This window comes from Lytechinus pictus, chromosome 15 (genome assembly GCF_037042905.1).
Source record: "Lytechinus pictus isolate F3 Inbred chromosome 15, Lp3.0, whole genome shotgun sequence".
NCBI lineage: Eukaryota > Metazoa > Echinodermata > Echinoidea > Temnopleuroida > Toxopneustidae > Lytechinus > Lytechinus pictus.
The window spans coordinates 4,538,151-4,562,392 of NC_087259.1; the positions used below are offsets into that span (position 1 = coordinate 4,538,151).

At 35.8% G+C, this 24,242-nt stretch overlaps 1 protein-coding gene across 1 annotated transcript; it reads right to left on the minus strand.

The window, feature by feature from the left end:
* Nucleotides 1–421: 421 nt before the first annotated feature.
* Nucleotides 422–12,304, minus strand: LOC129277675 (1-acyl-sn-glycerol-3-phosphate acyltransferase alpha-like). Its single transcript, XM_064110635.1, has 5 exons — nucleotides 12,237–12,304; nucleotides 9,865–9,998; nucleotides 8,498–8,679; nucleotides 4,055–4,150; nucleotides 422–1,106 (listed from the first exon to the last, which is right to left on the minus strand). The coding sequence occupies exons 1-5, from the start codon at nucleotides 12,302–12,304 to the stop codon at nucleotides 1,011–1,013; spliced, it is 576 nt and encodes a 191-aa protein (XP_063966705.1). The 3' UTR covers nucleotides 422–1,010.
* Between the last annotated feature and the right edge of the window lie 11,938 nt (nucleotides 12,305–24,242).

A 24,242-nucleotide genomic window follows, 5' to 3' on the forward strand; every position in this document is an offset into this window, starting at 1 on the left:
ATCCAATTTACAATTTTGTCTGCGTGTTCCAGTTTACTACTTTCATTTGAATCGCCTTAATTTCAGTCACGATTAACTTCCCCTTAAAATGCATACATTATGCGCTCTCATCATAAAACAAGTTTTGACGGTACAATACATGTATGTGCTAGCATCTAGCCGAAAACTGCATGAATCAATAAATTGAATGGAACATGCCTCGTGCGTCATAATAAAAAGTTTACACTTTAAAAAGTGTTGAATGTACACAACAACTCTACAGTGTCTTGCTACCACAGAGAAACAAATCATATTGAATGTAATATTTTATCACCTGACTTCACATTTAAATATCTAAAGATAGCAGAACTTGAACACTTTTAAAAATGTTCATTTTCTGGTGGGGTTCACTAACTTTTTTGCACCAATGTATATTCTTCGACTTGGATCTCATCTATCAACTGAAAGTAAAATTTTTGACAAAATATTACACTTGAGTGAGCACTGTCCATCTTGATGATTAATGTCTACTTTTATTCATATATAACTATTTCCGAGTTCTGCGCAAATCATTTTTCACGAACTTTTCAAAAGTAAGTGGTGCTCACTCAAACGGAAAGATATTTTGAGTTTTATAATCATTTGCTTAAAGAGATCTGTTTCAATTTTAAAATGTGGAAAAAAATTCAGGATATTATAAATACATAATTTTACAAGATTATTTCTAATTGTAAACATTTTGATACGCACAGTATATAGCATTTAGAGAGGGCCTTTCCTCTAGTAGTTCCTATTACAAGGTGCAGAGGGAATTATTACATATGAGCGGGGGTGTTATTTGAAATATGATGAGAATAGATGCATTAACGTTGGCATTGAATGACTCAATAGACTTGACATTGCGTATTGTTGAAGAGAGTCCATTCAGCAAAAGCTTTTTCACCAAATGGGCATTTGACTCTAGGAGTTGTCAACATCCCGGTTCCTGAAGATCTTAGATTTCTAGAGGGAACTATGAAGGAAATGCATTTTCAAGGTACCAAAGAATGCTTACCGGTTCCAAATCGCTTTTCTCTTTGGCTGTAGAAATCAGAGTACGATGAGATCACGACTGGAATAACAGGAACCTGTGCAAAGGAATGAATAATTGAAGATTGGTATCAAACTAACAATTACACATGTTTGGTTATTTAAGTTAAAGTTTGTTAAGGACAATGTACTGGTCAATTTTAATTTTAAGTTCATGTATAATATTTTGGCAACACCAGCTAACCTTTTTAAATGGAAATTAAAAGAAAATGACCAATGTTTTTACTGTGATCAAAAAGGTGATTGCAGTCATATGTTTTTCTCTTGTAACATAATGATAATATTTTGGAAAAAAGTTGAAGAAAATGTACAGAAATATATTTTGCCAAATTTTCATTTCCAGCCATGTCATTTATTATCAGGAATTTCATTTAGATCAAAAGAAAAAAATGATGTAGATATAATTTTGAATTATGCTTTATATACCATTTATAAATGTTTCGCTGGAAAAGAATCTAAAAGGAAAATAACGATTCAAAGGCTGTTTAATATTTTGTTTTACCTATTAAGATATCGTTTACAGATAGAAGAAAATGTGAAATCCAGAAAACCATGTATTTCCCTCCAGAAATGGAGGCAAATGTTAGCACTGTGAATATATTTTGTTTGATGAATAAAGAATGGTTATTTTACAACAAAAAAACACATGGATGCAGGGAAAAATTACACGGGGGCTCGGGGCGAGTTCACCCTCGCAATGCCCAAAAGAGCCCTGTAAAATTACAAAAGAGCCCCCGAAATTCCCCATTCGCTGCAATACCGAAGCTTATCTAAAGTGACAGGTTTATGCCGTGGAAGAGCCGTGGTGTAGTGGTTCTGACTCTCGACTTGTAAACAGAGGGTCGTGTGTTCGAATCCCACCGCGGTTTAGCGTCCTTTGGCAAGGCGTTAATCCACACCTTGCCACTCTCCACCCGATGCTAGATGGGTACCTGGTAGGATGCGACAGTTATTGTATGTTTGAATTTGCCAGCGTCATTAGGAGGCTGCAAAAAATGCAAGGAATGCTCCCCAGGGAGTGAAAATTGTGCACTTTTCGTGCGGGATTGAAATGAATCCAATGACCAGGGTTATAATATCCTGTAGAGCACTTCGAGCCGTTATGGGAAAATCACGATATAAAAACTAGCTTTTATTGCCATCATTACTATCATTAGGCAATTGGTTGTGAAAGGTACTGTAGCCACTAAAAATGAAATAAATTTTTTTTCACTGCATGGGTGTTATGCTTTACAATACAAACATGATATCAAATACACTGTACATGTATTTAAATGAAATCAAACTTCTTTAAAGTCATAGGTATATATTCTGTATTCCATGATATTTGTTCCGGTGACAATTGCTCTGCTCTAAGTTCCACATGTACACTATTAAAATTAACGATCAACTTCAACCCTGGGATTAAAAACTATACCCTACCCTAAAACCTATTACATAAAACCCTATTGCAACCCTAACCCTACATCTTAGATGAAATTAAGCCTGGAGCAATTGTCGCAGGAGCAAACGTCGTGTCACCATATTCTGAAGTCAAGTTTAACTTTATTTTATGTAGGCCATGGTCTAATTACATGTATGCTAAAACTATGGGCAGCCGAAAATATCACAATTTTCTGTTCACAATCACATTGTTTGTTTTGTATGTTTATGTTTTTCTTTCCTTCTGCTTAAATGGTGAAAAATAATATCAGTTTTTATTTCACGACAGTTCTGTGTATTATTCAAATGAGCTGATAAAAAGAACTTGCACTATTAGAGATATGTATCATAGTTGGATATTCATAGTTAAACCCGAACTTTAGACCAGAATTTAACTTAAACCCAAGTTAAAAAAATAAAAGATATAATGGCTGTGTACATATTATACATGTGTATGTACAAGAATATAACAGGAAGGCATTAAACAGAGGAAGGTCTATACAGTTGAGGCCAAAAGATTACATACACCCATGGAATTCAGTGAAATTTGTTCACTTGCCAAACATTGTAAATTTACTATATCTTCATAAATATAAATACTACCATGACAAATTTGGTATCAAATGAAAGAGCGTTATTAAGCTCTTTCACATGATTGGGATGAAGTTGGGATTGAAGTATATTTCAGGTGAAATTTTCTCTGAAAAAAAAAGTAATATTTGGGTTTTGGGGGAAAAAATGACACCTTAATATTTTTCAGCTCCTGATGACAAAGCAATGTGATGAAATATCAAATTTGTCATGATAGCACAAATACTTTATACAATACAGTAAATTTTATGTTTGGCAAGTGTCAACTTTTCTTTGAATTTCCTGGGTGTATATAAACTTCTTGCCTCAACTGTATATGATTAAAAACTGTCTAAAAGTAGATTGATGATTTTTACAAAACATGGGGATAATAAAAGGCGACCATTTATGAATTCAAGGAATGTATTTCCTTTAATGGAAGGCCAATCAATTCGGTGGATTCACGATACGGTGCGTCATCTATCGGGTGCAGCGGACAGGCCGGAATTCGCGATGCCTCATGGGAAAAAGTCGACATCTGTGTTGTGCGCGCTAGTATTATAGTGCATGCATGCATGCGATTATTCAGTGCTTGCCTACGCGGCTTGCATAATTACTGTTTACTAGGGTCCAGGAGGTAGAAGAGAAATTTACCCACATATTTCTTTGCGATATTTAGACCGTTTTTGGTGAATTCTTGCCATATGGTTTTCATTTTTGAAGCATCACAGTCACAAAGCACTGTGCGCAGCGTGCGCACGATATCAACCCTTAAGTCAGAAATTTGGCCGGTTTGCTGCTACCGATAGATGGCGCACCGTATTGTGAATCCACCGAATTGCAAATAATAAGGCACATTTTCACAGAAAAGTTGTTTACATGATAACATAGCCTAACATTTAGTACATGTAGAACCAATAACCTGTAGAACATATAAGCTGTTCATAAAGTTAATGATGGTCTTGTGAAACAGGGCCTTAGTCAATGGTTTTACCTGAGCTTGGATGGCAAGATGGAAAGCTCCTTTCTTGAAAGGAAGTAGACCCGTTTCTCGATTTCTTGTCCCTTCAGGATATATCCAAACTTTAACCTAGAAATAGATAAATATTATACAATACTTTAAAATAATCATGTCGTTATAACCCATTAGGGCGATTCCATGCTAGAAAAATCAGCCATTTTCACAAATTTTTTCAACCTGCTGTCCAAACGAATGAAGAACTTCAATCTGCTTTGTGGTAATATCAAAGTACTACTGGGTAGACATGGAAAAAAACTGACAAACAACAAAAATATGGTGTCCATAGGTGAATTAGAGCTTAAAATGTTGCGTGTCGTACGGGACATTTCTGCGTCCCGTACGACACACAACATTTTCACCTATAATTTACCCATAATCAATTTTTTTTGTGTTGGTTATTAGTTTTTCACATGACTACCCACTATAGCTTTATCATTGACAAAAAAGAATATTTAATTGCCCAAGCATTCGGCTGGGAAACTAGAAATTGTTGTCAAAATGTCCCGTACGACACGTATGGAATCGCCCATTACATTAATGAAGGAATACAAACCAGCCACTTCCTATACATGTAGCACCACATCAAGTCCTCAACTACATGTAATCAAATCTGGCCACGTTTATTACCCAAAATGCAACATTCTGAGGAGTATATCCTTGCAATATAGGCTAGGGGTGGATCCTGGGCCCCGTCTTACAAAGAGTTACGATTGATCCAATCAATCATAATTCTAAGGAAACCCATCAGCATCATAATTTTTTTCTACAGGAAATTTGCACAATGTCCTTTGTAAACAATGGAGAACACACCAAATTGTCAAGAAAATGATGAATGCATGAATATACAATTAGAAAATATTTTGAACAAACATGCATAATAGATGTTGACATTGCTGGCCATCCATAGTTGCGATTGATCGGATCATAGAGCTATTACATGAATCGTAACTCTTTGTAAGACGGGCCCCTGGATTTTCCGAAAGGGGGGGGGCACATTTTCCCCACGGAAAAATTTGACAGGCAAAAAAAAAAAAAAAGGTCTTCACCATCAAAAGGGGGGGGGCACACTTGTGTTTTAACAGCATCTTTATATTACAAATTTTAATTGTGCCTCTCAAAGGGGGGGGGGGGGCATGGGCAGGCTGTGCCCCCCCCCTGGATACGCCAGTGATATAGGCCCACTTAAATTATATCTAATTCACTACTCAATACCACAATAATTATGTTCCTAATGAGTAAAAGAACAATTACTCTTCCTCTCAAAATAATTTTCACTAGATACAAAAAGAATTAAAAGCAATTTATTTAATAGGTGTACATGTATCTCAAAATTTATATCTGAACACATCTGTACAGTAAACAAATATATCAGGCTTTGAGAAAGTATAGTGGAATTATTTATCCGAGGTTGGTCTGGCAATTACTATTTTTCCCCGAGGGGCGAAGCCCCGAGGGAAATATAGTAGTTTTGCCAGTCCAACCGAGGATTAATAATTCCCACTATGCTTTCGAATGAAACGCCCGATATATTTGTTTTATATCCTACTTTTAATAATTTATAACCAAAATCTATGCGCTGAGCATGCAAAGTCATGTTACTTGCGTTGAATTACCTACTTTTCTCCGAGCCACCGCGCTCAGCGGAACGCAGATTAGTGTCTGCGCTGACACATCGCGCTGGACTTGCCCGGGAGAGAGAGCGCGCAAGCCGGTGCGCCGAGATATCCAGTTTTGTGAAATAATGACGTCAGAATATTGGTATATCCAAAAATATATCGAGGTCTGACGTCACGCAACATCATAGTTGAAATATATTCGGTCACATGATGCTACTTGAACCAATCACTATACAGGATTTACTCTATGTAGGATATAATACTAGCTATTTACATGTATGACACACAGTCAATGTGAGACCGCACATGGTGTTGGTCTCTCATTGAAGATATTTTTCAATAACTATACTTTTACTACAAAGTATCAAAGTGTACTGATTTTCTCTTTTTTACATTTGTGGTTCCATCCAGGCTGTCTTACAAAGACTTCTGAGATATCTTCATCAAACTCAAATTGTGACTGATCTTTATAATTCCTATCTCTTTAAATAATAAATCTTTTGAAATCGATCTCATCTACGAGTTTGATTTCGAATCAATCGCATCTCTTTGTGAGATGGGCACTAGAGTTCACAGTACTGTGGGTTCCTATATTCAAATTAGAATTCTAAGACCTGTATTTTGAAGTAAGGTTTAACTTAGACCACGGTCTAACTCTGCTAAAATTATGGAGAGCCAAAAATTCAAAAATTACATTTACATTGTTTATTCATTATGTTTATTATTTTGTTTCCTTTTGCTTTTATAATGAAGAAAAATCTGTCAATTATCATTCCCAGACAATTATGAACAATTTGATTGTCAATTGAGTTGATAAGTTAATAAATACCCATCACACCTAAGGGGATTAGGAGACAGTGCCTTTTCTTCTATTGCTCCACGCCTTTGGAACTCCCTCCCTTCTTCACTTCGTGAAATCGGCAGCATAGAACTTCTTAAACCGTCTCTCAAAAGATGTGTAGTGATTAACTTATTGGATGAGCCTGCGCCTATGAATGTTTTTTTTAATGTTGTTAAGGATTTGTGCCGCAATTGGCTCTCCATACTTGAACCACAACTTTAAACCAGGGTTTAATTTAAACCTGAGTTCAGAATACGGGCCCTTGTGTCTAATGACTGTACTAGTAGTGCTACATGTAAACATGTCAGACTGCAATTTGGTCCAATGAACGCATGAAAAATTGGGCTACTTGTAATTCTAATTTTGTCTAACAATCCTCAATGGTCTCATTGCTGCTTTCATCATCCATCCCCCCATTGTCAGATTGTCTCATGTCCATTGAAACCAATTTTCACAATCAGATAGACAAAAGCTGCAGTTATCAGCATTTCTCAGTTGGAGACACATTTTAATGCGTAATCTAATTAAATGGATGCACAATAGCACTCACCCTCAGAGCTGGGTTACTGATACGAGAATTAATCCCCCCCCCCTTATTTTCAAAGGCTTCAAATAGAGTACCACAGTAATGATACAATTTGTTTAGTTTTTTTTGCATTTCAGCATTTTCGATACCATATTTTGGTAGAGCAGGATGAAAAAACCCCACACAACCCAAATTTGGTGGGAATCCGTTCACTATGGCCTTAGATATGACCTCATGAAAATGTAATCAGCCCCATTAAAGTCAATGTTTTTTGGCCTGGTTCCTATTAAAGATGTTGGAAACGCTCTTCTTTTTAATATAACCTCACACAATGTCAATAAACTTCAGTATTCTCAGAATACAGCTGCCAGGGTTTTAACTGGTATGTCAAAATATCAACACATTTCACCATTCTCCATAAGTTACATTGGTTGCCAATCCAGAAGCGTACAGAATTTAAAATACTTCTTGTCACTTGGAAAGTGTTAAATGGTAAGGCACCAAAATATCTACAAGACCTTGTCATGCCTTATACACCAGCTCGTTGCCTAAGATCATCACACCAGCAACTTCTTAAGACTCCCCAGACACGTGTAGCATATGGTGCGCAAGCTTTCTCGGCCTCAGCACCTTCTCTCTGGAATAATTTGCAGTTGAATTTAAGAATTATACCATCACTGGAGACCTTCAAATCTAAACTGAAGTCTTATCTTTTCAAACAGTATTATTGACACTTTGACACTCATCCAAACTCTCTCATTCTTTCTTTTCTTGTGCGCCTCGGAATAGAATATTTCTTGATAGATGGCGCTATATAAATGCCTATTATTACTATTATTAGAACCAGGCTAATAATACATTAACTTTAATGGGGATAATTATGTATTCATGAGGTCATATCTTGGGGTCCCATGGACCGATACCCACCAAATTTGGGTTTAGGGAATTTTTCATCATGGTCTACCAATATATGGCATCAAAAATGCTGACATGTAATAATGGAAAATTGATGACGTCATACTTCGGTACTCTCTTGGTTTAAAATAAGCAAATCATAAGGGATAGGGAGGACATACATGTACTAACGGAGGTAAAGGATTCTTATAAGTTTTATCAGTAAAAAAAAATTATTTCGTTTATAAAATGCAAGGTTTAATATCCCTAATTCAATAACTCTGGCAATGATAGCTAGCTAGCTAGAGAGATACATGTATGTAGATACTGATAGATGTAGACAGATCTTTAATAGATGGATAGATAGATATGGTAGATAGATACATATAGAGAGAGATGTAGTTCTTAAATAGATTAGATAGACAGACAGATAGATAGACAGATAGATAGATAGATAGATGGTTATATAGACAGATAGATGTGTAAACAAAAGAGATGAATGTCAGAAAGAATAGGCCGACATAAAAAATGGGGCTTACATTTTTATCCTTGATGTGTTGGACTGTCTGGTCCATGGTATTCCTGGCCTTATCCGGGTGAAGGCGATCCACAAAAATAGTCCCACACAGGTAGAGGCTTGCACCAAATGGTCCGGAGAACATAAGCTCCTTCTTCGCAATGCACACACATCGCTTAGGCCAGACGCCGAACGAAAACATACCTACAGATGAAATAAAGATATCAAAGGTTAACGGTGTACTTTAAATTAGAATGAATAAGATTGACATATCAACCACAAATTAGGAAATATTTGGGTGAGTGAAAAAAAAAGGCTCCAATAACACAGTATTGCGTAAAGCATTCTCTTACACTAAAGGTTTAGTTGCTTTCACTGATTTACATGTATTTTTAGATTAAGGGATGAAATTTGAAAATCATCTCTTGATATACAGCGCGTCCCAGGAAAAAGGAAAACTGGGATTCCCATGTCGTTTTTTACTTCAAAGAAAAATGAATTATATTTCATTTACATCATACAATTCAATTATTTCTCAATATTTTGATACCTAATATGAGATGAACACTTCACCCATTAATGTTCAAGACGAGTTTGAAAGTTTAATGTTAAAATAAGGTTGCGCAGTAAAGATTGAACAAGATTGGTTCATGGTACGACGACCGCGATTATTCGACGACTGGCTCATTAGCATTTGTTTTGTATTCTTTGTTAAGATTCTCTCACTGAACCCTGAAATGAGAGTGGATTCAGATTCACATGTGAGTTTCTGCACAAACCATTTCTGACATGCCTAAATATTTATTGTTTGTAATCTGCCATGCGCGAGCAATTTGCTAAAATGTTGGTCTCATATTAAAGATGAAATTCCACTCTTACCATAAATATCAAATTTATAGTAAAAACATATATCTAATAACTGTGAAATCTGTCTCTGAAATGAGTTTCCTTTTTGTGGGACGCACTGTATAACAAAGGAGGTGTTGCAGACAATATTTGTAATCGATTGCGAATATTCTGTTGCAATTTTACAATTGATAAATCAATTTTAACTGTAGCAAGTCTGATTACACTCCTTGTTTCAAGAAGCAGATTAGCAATCCATCGCAAATTTGCAAGTAAAATTGCAAGTCATATATGGTCGATTTAGGGACTGAAAATAGATTTGCAACTGATGGCAAGTTTCTTGCAATACCCCATATTAAAGTAATCAAACAAAACAAACATTCAGTAATTGAGAGTTTCAGATGCAAGGTCTTACCATCCCTGCTATGAAACGCTTATTGCACAAGAGCACATAATATTTTTTTTATTAAAAAAGAAATCTACTTCTAATTGCTCAGCTCATTCTGTGATCATGAATGACCTTTGACCTAGGTATATACTTACTGAATAAATCAATGGAAGATTGGTGATTTGCGACAACAATAGCCGGCTTATTGTAGTCAAGGTGGTGAAGGCCTCGGACTTCAGCACGTATTCCAAACAGGCCATTGGTGTTGGAGATCAACCTACAGACCCATCTACAAAAAAAACCCAACAACAAAACAAAGTAATATGAATATGAGGTTCACAAAAGAAAACTAAGTCAATATTTGAAGAAGTCTTGACAAAACATTTGGCTTTGGTAATGAATCACGATCAGGGGCCCGTAATACAAAGCTTAGCAATGATCGTAGAACATTTTTCTACGATTGATTCCATTGGCTACAATGTACAATCAATCGTAGAAATCAAGCGTACAATTAATCGCCAACCTTTGTGTTACGGGACCCTGATTCGACAACAGCAAAGAAAGATTTGTTTGTATAACTTTGGAAGTGAAAGGAAGCTTTAAATCAAGCTGATATTAAAGCTAAATTACAGTAGTTGCAGTAAAACACTAATTTCGTGAGAAAGTCTGTAAAACCAAGAGTAAGTATGACTAACATAAACTGAACTTTGTGAAATCATAAAATCTAAGCTGAAATACGATCACACTGAAGATCGCCAACACAGATAGGCACACGTGGGACAGTGTATTATTATTGCTGGAATAAAGACCCGACGGAAGTGACCGAATCCGCGCTTATTTTGCTTATTTCTCAGCAATTACACAATTTCTTCCAGAATCCTCTGGCACATATTTTTTATTCATACAAACAGACACTTGGGTGGTCATGATATTAGATTCTGTAAAAAGTCATTTTGAGATCGTTACCAAAACTGGAATTTACCTTTAAAGACAACATACTTCTGGGTCCATATTCATCAAACCTGTTCAATAAGTCTAGTTATCATCTAATTCCAGAGCACAATCATGCATTAAGTGGACTTATAACCCATTTGGAGACTGAATGATTTTACTATAACACGTTTTCCACAGACTCCAGCACACATGTGGACCAGGCAAAAAAAAATTATTCTTCGATTTTGGGGGCTGCTATTGACAACCTACAGCTGTACTATCTGCAATATTAAATAAGCTCTAACCATGGATGCTCAAACATGCCATGAATGGGATCTTCCAGGGCTCTTTTTTTATTTTCCAGTGGACTTTGTAGCATTTTGGGGGCTAAATTACCGAGCCCCGTGTACTTGTTTCCCTGATTTGGATGCAGTCTTTAAAGGGATGCTCCGGGCTGAAGATATTCATATCTCACTAAATAGAGTAAAATTCAGAGCAAAATGCTGAAAATTTGATCAAAATCAGATAACAAATAAAGTTATTGCATTATTTCGGTATAAAACAGTTCTAGGCATGTCTTCATGAATATTCATTAGGTGGGCTCACTGGGCTAATGATGTCATATCCCCACTTGTTCTTTTGTATTTTATAATATGAAATTAGTTTATAATACAATTTTTCTACCAAGAACTAAAACATTGCAACTTATTTCATCATAATGGAGATATAATTTACACATTTATGAAAAATGAAACAATTACGGTATGATTTCATTTAACACAAGAAAAAGGAAAGTGGGGATGTGACATCATCAGCCCACAAAATGAATATTCATGAAGACATGCCTTGAACTGTTTCACCGGAATAATCTATATCTTTAAAATTCAATAACTTTGTAATTTGTTATCCAATTTCGATCAAATTTTCAGCACTTTATTACTCTGTATATTTTACTCTATTTAGATATTAATATCTTCAGCCTGGATCATCTCTTTATTAACAGGTTATGGGTTTATAATAAAATGAGCTAATGGAGGAATCTGATTCAAAGTAATTGTGAAACACTGAAAGGTTGCATTTAAAGATAAATACCAGTTTTGATAACGATCTCAAAATGAGTTCAAAGAGAATCCAATAAAATTTCCACCCAAGTGTTTGTATGTATAAATAAAAAATATGTGCCAAGTGGCTCTGGAAGAAAATGCATAATTGCCAAGAAATTAGCAAAATAAGCACGGAATTCCTTCAAATGTCTGGTATTTTTCCGAGCAATATTAATACACTGTCCCACATATGCTTTCCTGTGTGTTAGTGAATTATCAGTTTTCAGCTAAAATTTTATGATTTCATGAAGATAAGCTTATTTTAATGTACCAGATCTGATCTATGATAATACTGTGGCAATTATCCTTGACTTTAAAGGCTATCTCATGAAATAATTGTTTGCTGCAACTACTGTCTTTTACCTTTAAATAATGCAACTTACTGGCGATTGCTAAAAAATAATTGGAAGTGTAAAATAACAGACTCAATTGTTTATGTACGAACTGCACACAGATAAGGCTGTGTACAGGAAAACAACCAAATTGTATACCTGAGACCAGTTTCAACTTTCTTTTTGTATGTGTGTGGGGGAGTGGATGGCATTAGAAAAACAATCATTTGCAACCATTGACAAATTTTTCATGATATTCTTCCTAAAACTTAAGAAAAGAATTATGATAGCTCACTATTATATTTCCAACAATAATCACAACTTTAGTAAATCTTTAACAATGATTGTATTAATTTGTTTGTTGCTTCATACATGTAATTCTTCATGAAAGGAAATTGAAGTAACACATTTATATCAGGTTATTATTTTGTTTTGCATTTCATTCTTTAAAGGGCAAGTCCATCAGCAAACAAGAGTGTCGCTAAGGCGAGCACATAATACGCCCGTCTGTAACACGGAAAATGGAATTATTGGGCAAGCAAGAAAAGTAGAAGGTGGCGACTTTACCTTTGACCTTCTGGCTTCAAAATCAATAAGCTTCTTGGGATTCATGGTAGTTTCATACACACCAAATTATATGAGCCTAGGTTAAGTTAAACTAAAGTTATCGCGTTTACAAGGACTGCAGAAGGGTACAATGAAAATATGTCACTGTGACCTTGACCTTTGACTTTTTTACTTCAAAATGTTTAGGCTTCCTGGGATCCATGCTAGTATCATACACACCAAATTCTATGAGCCTAAGTTAAGTTAAACTTAAGTTATCGCGTTTACAAGGATTGCAGCAGGGTACAATGAAAATATGTCACTGTGACCTTGACCTTTGACCTCAAAATGATTAGGCTTCCTGGGATCCATGCTAGTATCATACACACCAAATTATATGAGCCTAAGTTAAGTTTAACTGAAGTTATCGCGTTTACAAGGATTGCAGCAGGGTAAGGTGAAAACATGTCACTGTGACCTTGACCTTTGACCTCAAATTCAATAGGCTTCCTGGAATCCATGCTAGTATCAAACACACCAAATTATATGAGCCTAGGTTAAGTTAAACTGTAGTTATCGCGCTTCAAGAATAGCAGCAGGGTAAGGTGAAAACATGTCACTGTGACCTTGACCTTTTGACCTCAAAATCAACAGGCTTCCTGGGATCCATGCATAGAGATGATACTAATTACGCTAGAGTGCGGAGTCGCCATAGGCGCGCGTACTTAACGTCTGTGATTGCGCGGAGCGTGGTCGGCCATTGCTCGATAGGTCTTGATTTGCAGAAGTACCCGGATGTACACATAGCTCGTGCGTTGTAACGCTGTGAAAAAGGGATGCCGTCTCCGGCCTTTTTTCTTGAAGAAAAGAATCCAACCTCATTACAATCGAAAATATAAATGACAAATTGCATCTCAATTAACTATTAGTGTGATTACATGGGGATTATGCTGTGAATTTGGCATTTATACCCGACTTCTCGGGATGAAATTCTCTTATATAATTTTTGCATTTACCTCTCTGTTTATAGGTCTATTTTAGATAATAATAGATAATAATATTTATTATATCAGATAAAATAAAAATATACAACGTACATTAATGGAAAGATTGACAATTAATTCAAAAGACAGTGAATTAGCCCATCTTCTCCGCTGGATATCCCTACCTTTAACTGCATCGTCCTTTTCCACATTTCCTTCATTCACGTCACTTGATGTTCTCATGACCAATTTGTTTATGCTAGATATAACATTTTAATTTCTATATAGGCCTACTATATGTAACTTGCTTTAATTTGTAAGAAATATATCATTAACAATAATTTGTATAAGTTAGTGTTTTGATCTTTGATTATGCGCTATTATAATAGCAAGTATAGTATAAAGGGTATCTCATTACTGTTCTTGGCGTTACACCAGTGTACATTCTAAATTCCGAGGTTTTACAATAAATCCAGATCGGCTATGAATAGTGACCAGCCGAATATTAGATTAAGATTTAAACCATATAGGATTTAAACATATTAAGTTAAAAGATTTGAATTTAAATCATTTGAGATTTAAAAGTTAATCCTACAGATTAAAAATATAACAAAAATTTGGCTGGTTACCATTCACAGCCGATCTGGATTTATTTTAAATCCATGGAATTCAGATAGTACGTGTTGATTTTTTTTTCTCATAGGAACATAATGAATTCCCAAAATCTGCAGGCCTATATGGCACCGAAAATGAAATATTGATTTAAAAATGTAGAGAATGACTGTTTCCAATAACTATTTGCTTTTTAATTCCCTTCACTTTAAGTTAGAATCGATTTTTTATTCGCTTTTTAAGGGGTGGGTGTATAAAGTGTCACTCACTGTAAAAAATGAAGTGCTAATTTAGCACTTACAGTGCTTGTATAGTGACTGCACTTCGAGTGCTGACTTTCTTGTTTAAATTTGAACTAGAAAATCAGCACTCGTAGTGCAGTCACTATACAAGCACTGTAAGTGCTAACGCACCCAATCAAAATTACTTCGACACACTATGATCAAAATAAAATACAAGGCGCGCGACTGCATGGATCTCTCTCTAAAGTGAAAATGAACATGACATAATAAATGATTGTGATTTTATGCACCCCCTGTTTCAAAATCATTCTGCGGCCCCGTATGTAAATGATATTATAATTTTGTTCATCTGTGAAAACCTTATTATAAAACAAACCTGAATAATCAAACTCAGGTCCATATTTAGGCTAGCCAATGAAATTAAAAGAATAAAATTAGAAGATCAAATTAGTTATACTTTTAAAATGACAAACAAAACTGAATATGCAAAACGCATGTTTACCGGTTTATGACATAGGCCGGTGCCAGTGTTTGTGAAAATCTTTGCCATAAAGTTAACACAGACACAGTTAATTAACACAATTTCAAGACAGGTAATTATGATGATCACTCAACAGCTGACAATTTGTATAACATCTTATTCCAAGTATTTTCAGTTTTGCAATATTCAAATAATATTATGTTTGGTTTTATAGTACTCACAATTTTGCAACCGTTTTTATATGATAAGTTTATTAAGTTTGCATTTATGAATCTCTTTCATGATATTGTTATCAACTGGTTTTATACACTCAGTTTTCATAATAATAATTTTTGTAGTATAATACAAATATCCTCAGTCTTCCTGCCCTTTTTCTTCTCTTCTCCTCCTCCTCCTTATTCCTCTCCTTCTTATTATTCTATCCTTGATTTGTTCACATAATATTGGTCCAATCATTATAGGATCACAAACGCCGGCCATAATTATATCAACATATAACATTTCAGCCGGTTTGCCGATCTGCATAGTATTTCAGCCGGAGTGAATCAAGTTTAGACTTTCCAGAAAATCAAAGTGAAATTGTTCTATGTTGCGTTAAACACGCATTGTAATTTGTTTACTCTCCGAAATATTGAAATGTTTGCAAGTCAATAATACACGGTAAACATGGCCTCCTGTACATTGCAAAATTGTACTGCTGCATGCGTGCATTTGATATGCAATTAAATTTTGCTGTCAACAAACATTTCTGAATTGCTCGCACGTATATAAGTAATCAATATGACCGGATGGTTGACAGCATTGGAAATTTAAATCATAAACTTATCAATTAACTGGACCAATGCATAAATCATTTTCAAATATTATCAATAAAAGTCATTTTATGACTCACGAGTTATTGTGATGTTGGTAACATCGAAGTTTAAATCCATGGGGAAAGGAGTTAGGCCCTATATTCTATATATGATTTCTATGTGTAGATCTATATGGAAAATGAAATATAAAAATTATCAAAAGTAAAGAAATAAATTATCAGCAATCAGCATCATAGTAATTAGGAAACTATACTTGAAAAAAAATGCAATCGTGTTTATTTCGATAGCTTCTCGGATGCATCAGACACTGTGAAAGGGCCTATGAAATTTCTGAGGTCAATTACTTGAACACCAGATCATGTTAAATTTGCAGGACCTAGAACGATATGCCTAGGCCTAGCTGCATGTTATTTTTAATATTCATCCCTTCCAAATCATCAGAAAATAGAAGTCATATATATGATACATCGAAATATTATGACCAAAGCAAAAACGATTGGGGATGTATATTATCGTTGGACTGTATTATTTGTAGGATATATTATGCCCTATAGATAGGTCTATATAGGCAGTTTTGTCCTCAGTTTTGATAGATTCTTTGTTACTTTGAACTTTAATCCAGTGCGATTTACAATATTTTGCTTTTCCATTTGCTTTCGAGCTCATATGTCTTCATTTTGTTCCGTTTCTGTGTTATCACTGTACATGCCCCATAGGTACTGTACGCGCATGGCAGGCTGCGAAGACCTATCGAGTAATGGCGGCCGGTCTCCGCGTAATCACAGAGATTTGACGAAGTACGCCCTCTAGCGTTATTAGTATATATCTCTATGGATCCATGCTAGTATCATACACACCAAATTATGTGAGCCTAGGTTAAGTTAAATTGAAGTTATCGCGTTTACAAGGAAAAGTTAACGGATGGACAGATAGACGGACGGACGGACACCGAGCGTGATACCATAATACGTTCCGTCGAGACGGGCGTATAAAATGATGATAAAAAGGAGAAAAATCAAACAAGAATTTCCCTGAAAATTTCATCAAAACCAAATGTAATATGAGATAGTTAGGGAAATTTTGCTAATTTTTAACGATGTCCAACCATGCACAAGTTAGCACAACATGATACATTGTACATATGTACATGCATGTCACTTTAAAAATCACGAATTCTGTTAATTTCATTGTTTGAATTAAACAATATTTCATTTTTTTGCAGATTTGACAATATAAAGGTAATTCCATGCGTTCCTGGAGAAACCGTGTTTCACATCAATATATAGAGTAGAAAATTGACATATTTCTTATAATAAACTAAAAAAGAAATAGTCAGTTCCTTAATTTGCACATCCACCAGGATATTTATAATGCTTGCTATTCTTAAATAAGTGAAAGTTTATGAAAGTTTCGAATGTCACTGTCGTAACTTTTTTTTTATTTTACATCCGATTTGGATGAAATTTTCAGCATTGGCTATGCTTCAAATTTGGCTGGGGTGGACAAACCTTTTTGCTTAGAGTGGTGAACTTGCAATCAGGTTTGAGAATCGTCCTCTTGAAAACTGAGCCCAAAAATGTGTGCAGTACATGTATGTGTCATGTGACTGTGTCCCTATGTTCAAAGGTTTTAAACTTTCTATGCTAAAATATTTAGTATGGTAGAACCAATCGGTACTTGATATCGCAAATTTACACTACACATAGCAGCCAAAAGTCACTTGTTCACTGCAACCACCCTGCCTGTGGGGAATCTACAGGTTGGACTATGGCATGCTAATGCTGTACAGAGCACACACTTTAAAAAATGATTAAAATATCACTTTTGTGACCAAAATTACTTATTTCCATACAGTTGCAATTTATTTTTCATTTGTAACTTGGGAATAATTTTTGTATTCACTAGAGCGCTCAAAAACTTGAATTTTGGGCATATTTTTGTGTACGCCCTCTATTGGTGGAAAATAATATGGCAAGAAAATTTTCATTTTTTATCTCTATTTTTAATTAAAGGACAAGTCCATCCCAACAAAAAGTTGATTTGAATAAAAAGAGAAAAATCCAACAAACATAACACTGAAAATTTCATCAAAATCGGATGTAAAATAAGAAAGTTATGACATTTTAAAGTTTCGCTTAATTTCACAAAACAGTTATATGCATATCCTGGCTGGTATGCAAATGAGGAGACTATGACATCATCCACTCACTATTTCTTTTGTATTTTATTACTGTATATGAAATGTGAAATATTATAATTTTTTCCTCATTGTCAAGTGATACAACGATTAATTCCTCCCTGAACATGTGGAATTAGCATTGTTTGATACTATATGGTTTATTCAAGTCGGTCCTTATTGTCAAATCTATAAAAAATGAAATATTGTATAATTCAAACAATAAAAAACAAAAGAAATAGTGAGTGATGGACATCATCGACTGACTCACCTAGTTGTGCATATCACTGTTTTGTGAAAAATAAGTGAAACTTTAAAATGTCATAACTTTCTTATTTTACTTCCGATTTTGATGAAATTTTCAGCACTATGTTAGTTTGATTTTTCTCTATTTATTCAAGTCAGCATTTTCCTTGGGTGGACTTGACCTTTAAGAAAAAAATAATTTAAAGAATCAAATTTACTAAAGGGCCAAGTTGTATGACGAATAGGTGTAATGGAAACTGTCAGTGTAAAAAAATCAAGCATTTGTCCCAAAGAAATAGAGAAAATAAGCCAAACATTGCCATCCGTATTTTGCCACACATGGAGATATTTACTGAGAACAAGGTTATATCATAACCTTGTTCATTGAATGAGTGCCAAAAGTCGACTTATGTCACATTGATAAAATAACATAAAATACAGTAACTAAATCGAATTAAAAAGATACTAGAAATGTAGCAGAGTACATACGGAACGAACATCCAATTAAGAAATATAAAGCAAATTTCTTTTAAAAAATTATACCCCAAGAAAAGAAATTGTCATGATCCACTTCAAATGAAAAATGACAATTATTAAATGACATGATTTATTTGTATCAACTATCATGATCCAAGGCCTTGTCTTTAATACAAAGAGCTGCAACAGATCCGATCAACCGTATGGACAGCCAGCGACGTCAACATCTTTTGTTCAGAACTTTTTATAGATATGATGTATATGCATACATTCATTGTAATTCAGTACGATCCTCTCTTCGTCTTTGTTTACAAAAGGACATTGTGCAAACATCTTGTTGAAATAATCATGACGTTGATGGATTTCCATATACAGATCGGATCAATCACAACTCTCTATCAAAGATATGACAATGTTCTGTCATCGTTACTCCCAGTCTGTGCCTCCTTTACATTTTCCTCTACCACCACGGAACCACCTCTGATAATCTTCCTTCTCTGCGCCTCTCCTACTCTCAATTAACTCTCATTCATCCTCCTCTCCTGTGAATTCCCTTCTTTAGTCTTTACCCCCCCCCTCTCATCTACCCTTGTCCCCTTCTCCTCCTCCCCTTCCTGCCCCCTTAACCACCTCCTCGACCCTCTTCTTAATTTTCACTGAGCAGGTCCTTCACTTCTTTCTTGTCTTATTCATCCCTCCTTCTTGTCGATTGTCCCTACCCAAGGTGGTTTGTTGTGTACACAACACTACGTGCATAGACCTGTACACTAACCATCACTTGAGGTACCATGTCTTCTTGTCCCTAATAGTACTATTAATTCATCCTCATCCCCACCTCCTCGATCCTCTGGGGCTTACGGTTACCCACTCACACGTATTGCGAGGTTAGTATTAGTATATGGTAGTGGATCGTATTACCGAACACTTTTCATGAATTCAATCATATCTCAAACACATTATTCTCATAAAATTCATCAAACTTTCACCATAAATACACAATTACCTACAAAATATAAATATGTAAAAATTTTGCCGAAATCATTTTTCTTTTTTACGATATTAGCTTCCAATCGGGCCCCTCTTCGCATGTGAAATATTTTTGTCACTTGAAAAGGTATCGTATTACCGAACGTGTGTTTTCTATGGGAAAAATTGAGAAAACAACAAAATCACTGGTGAGCTATTTTGACCATATTTTAATATTTTTAGAATATCATAACTTTGAAAATGTGTTTTGACCATTTTTCATCATCTTTCTATTCAAGTTCCCTTTGGAAGGATGTTGCAAAGTTTTGAACGTATGAAATTATTTTCTGACACGTACGATGCGCGCGTTCGGTAATACAAGGCCGTTCGGTAATACAATCACTCACTATACTAATGCCTGGGGCTTACCACCCTTCCATTCTCTTCTGTTCCTCCTCCCTTCCCCTAATCTCCCCTTCTTCATATCCTCCCCTTTCAGTTTCACAAGAGACATTCTTACCGATGATTCAACGGATCTCGAGGCCTGGGAAGTGACAATAGGACAACAATAAATGCCTCAATTTGCAGCAATGTGTAGTACAGAGTCATTTTAGCATAGTACTTGAATGTGTTACTTAACTCGTACAAGAGTATTAGTCCCAGTAACACACTTATCACAAATATTTGTATCCAGTCGAGCTCCATCCTGTTTTGTTTTCTCAAACCACCGGCACCAAGCTTAAATCTTCCTGCCCAGCCCAGGCTCTCTTTGGAGTTTACTTTTTTCAGTTTGAATGAAACTAAGGAAGGTCCTTTGGCTTTAGACTAGTCACAGCAGAAATACAAGCAGGTTAGCCCAATTCAGGTTGGCCGATGCACACATCCATGCCAAGTCAATTAAAACTAAAGGCTAGTGTTCAATCCCAGCTAGCAATGTGTATTGATCCAGTCCATAATGTAGCAATTTCGTCAATGAACCGGTACCGAGGTGAACCATGAATTGTTTACGTACCATACGTACACCATAGAGCTATAGCTCCATGCGTACACGAACGAACTTCAACTTTGACCGTCAATGCAGGCGGCGCGTGACTCGAAGTGCCATGTAATGCGAGCAGCGGCGCGGCAGTCGTGCGATCTTACTGTCTGTTTACCAACAAAAGATTTTTTTTTAATGGCGGGATTTTCTCAGAAAATTTAAAGGTTCTTGGTCGTGCATGGCTTGCCCATCGAATAGAAATAGACCATTATAAAATTATTGGTTCACCCGTTGTTACTTTGAAACACTAAGAACCCCTGACTTTAATATACCATTCTACCAACACTGCTCCAGCTAACTGAATAAAAAAGGGAAACCAAAACGGCCAATGGGCGGGGTCTTAATTAATTGGGCGCGGCCGGTCAAACTGGCCTGCATGGGAAAAGGAAAAGAAAGGCATGAAAACCACCATACAGGGGATGGGGGATATCTCATGGGCGGATCCAGGGGGCCGAGGGGCCCCCCCGCCCGCTCCCCCCCCCCCCCCCCATGGCGGAGCAAAAATAACCGAGCTTTCATTATTTTGTTTGATTAACATTGATTTTTAAGAAATATTCTGTAAAATGTCTGTCTTATGGTCTGAACATCAACATTTTCAGCTCGCGCTACCAGTGCGCTCTTGCTAGGCGCCTATGCTCTTCGTGTTATCCATACAGTTCAAATATACCTTTTTCAGGTACCGGTTTCAGGTAGGTCCATGGGCGGAAATCTGTCCCGAAAGGTAGGGGGGACAACAGGGGCGGATCCAGCCTTCGCCAATGGGGGGGGGGGGCGAATTTTTTTTTTCAGCCGTATGTTAATCCCCGATCGGCCGCTCGAAGATGATTTTTGTTTGTTTCATTGAAGGAGTAGTCCTCATGGCCACTTTTTAGCTTTATTCTTATAATTCAACATAAATATATAATATCATAATCCTTATCTATAATGCGAGCGCGAAGCGCGAGCAAATTTTTTTTTTTTTGGGGGGGAATTTTATGTATTTTTCCTAAAATTTGAACATTCTGGGCAATGTTTGTTATCCTGAAAAAGATGTATATGCAACTAAATAATTACTTCGAACGCGAAGTGCGAGCAGATGTTTACTGATGGAAAAGGTTAGCTATATGAATACGTTACATATTTCAACAATCAAATAATGCGAGCGCGAAGCGCGAGCTTAAATTTTTGCCTAAAGAATGGAAATTCTAAGCACTTTTTGTAACTGAAACATGTAATAGGTATAAAACTAAACAATTGATGCGAACGCGAAGCGCGAGCGGAACTATTTTGAGATTTAGACCTAAGAACGAGACACTCTATTCATTGATATTGTGATCTGAAACTGGATAATGATTTAAATATAGAACAAGTTGAATATCTGAATAAACATGCGCGTGTTTCAGATTTAGACCTAGAATCTAGGCATTCTACACCTCTTTTATCATGAAAAATCTGAAAAAGAGTCCATCTCAGCTATATATATTTCAAGCACTTTGTAGGAAAATTGTGAGGTTGATATGGATCGCACTTAATAAAGAGCTGACATTTTTCATTGTTATTTGAGTTTTGACATAGGACCGGGACATCCTTGGGACATGTCATATGAAAATGATGACTATCTCCCTATTCCTCTTGCTAGGTGCGAGATGAAACAAAAGGGACAATTTAATCGTTAAATTATTAATATCTTATTTATTAATGCCTAATGAGGGCGAGAAATCTGATGATATTATGGCCTGAAGGCTGGACATTTCAAGCAATTTTGTGATTATAAATAGAATGCATCGGTCAAAATATTTTTTAACCATTAATGCGAGCGCAAATCGCGAGCCAAAATCTTTGATAAACTGTCATGAAAATCAATATTGAGACATACATAAATCGCCGATTAAATGCGAGCGAGTAGCCAGCGCTATCTGATACGTTTTGACTATCAGACTTGATTTTTCAAACTAAATGGAATACACAAAAATAATAGGTACTTAATAAATCGAAATTTGCGAGCGCTCAGTGCGAGCAGAAAATGTCAATATTCAGACCATGAAGCTCTCACTTTTACAGAGCACTTTTTAAAAATCAGTTTGTAAATCACACAAAATAATGAAAGTTCGATTTCCGAAATGTGTAATGTATATTGACTTCCAAACTTGATATTTAAACTCCATATTGAAAAATCACCTGACAGGCAATGCGAGCGCGAAGCGCGAGCGAAAATTTCATATAGTGACATGAAAGATTCTTTTTATTTTCCAAGTCTTCCCCTCATCTTATTTTAGTCACTCTGGAAAATTTGACAAGCCCCCCCCCCCCAAAAAAAAAAAAAAAACGAAGGTTTTCACCCAAAATGTAAGGTCATTTAGTCCAAAATACATGTATTATTTCGAATGTGAATGATGCATTTTTCTCCATCGTAAAATACCAAAAATAGTAGGGGGGACATTTGATATTGTGTCCCCCCTACTATTTTGGGTAGGGGGGACACGTCCCCCCTGTCCCCCCTGGGATTTCCGCCCATGGGTAGGTCTGATGACAAAACATATCAGTTAGCGCTGCGCGCTCGCATTTTGATTAGTGATAACTCAAACTCGCCAATCAAAATGCGCCAGCTGATACGTTTTGACAATCAGACCGGAAAAGGATTGATTCTAACAAACTCAAAAATCCCCTTTTTATTGCTGTAGGCTATGTCAAAAATTTCGGCCTTTGAATTGCGCTCGAATTATTGTTAAAAATATATTAGCCCATGCCGGCATCCTCTTCATGGTTACAAAATGCTTAAAATGTCCAGTTTTCCGACCTTATAATTTCGTGCTCTCATAGGCTTATTAGATTAATAGATAAGATAATAAAATTTTTATAAATTCCTAATAATTGCAACATGAATTGTATCAGTTTTTTTTTCAGAATGGAATATCGACAAGTTTCATTTAGCGCTTAGGAAGAGGAATAGGAAAATAAAGTTATTTTCATACGATGACAATTAAAATACAACGTCTCGGTCCGAGGTCAAAATAACAATAACTAAGCTTTGCGTTCGCATCATTTATCCTTTGCGATCTTTATCCACTTTACAATAATATCATAAGTCTTATTTAAAAAGTGCGAGCGCGAAGCACGAGCAGAAATTTGTAATATGCGTTTTGATCTGATAAAAAAGGATCTGTTAACGGCAGCTTCTTAGTCATGAAGACGTTACATATTTCAACTATCAAATAATGCGAGCGCGAAGCGCGAGCTTAAAATTTTGATATTTCTACCTGAAGAATGGAAATTCTAAGCACGTTTTGTAATCGTGAAAAGGATAAGTATATAACTAAACAATTGATGCGAAAGCGAAGCGCGAGCTTTGTAAATCATGAAAAGGATGAGTAATTGCCATCAAATGGGGATTTTAAGTAGTTTGTTCTAGAATTAATATTGAGATATACATAACTCACCAGTCAAAATGCGAGCGTGCAGCGCTAGCTTATACATTTTGACAATCTGACCTGAATAGGGGTATTTTGATAACTTTATAGAATACAGGAAAATTATAGGTACCTGACAAATCAAATTTTGCGAGTGCGCAACGCAAACAGAAAATGTTAACATTCAGACCATAAA

Bases quoted from the DNA above. Each gene is read 5' to 3' on its own strand.
- LOC129277675 (XM_064110635.1), bottom strand. From the start codon at position 12,304: ATGATTGTTTTTCTAATGCCATCCACTCCCCCACACACATACAAAAAG. The intron at 8,680-9,864 runs GTAAGTATATAC...TTTCATCTGTAG, and splicing joins ATCTTCCATTGATTTATTCA to GTATGTTTTCGTTCGGCGTC. The intron at 1,107-4,054 runs GTAAAACCATTG...TCCTTTGCACAG, and splicing joins ATCTTGCCATCCAAGCTCAG to GTTCCTGTTATTCCAGTCGT.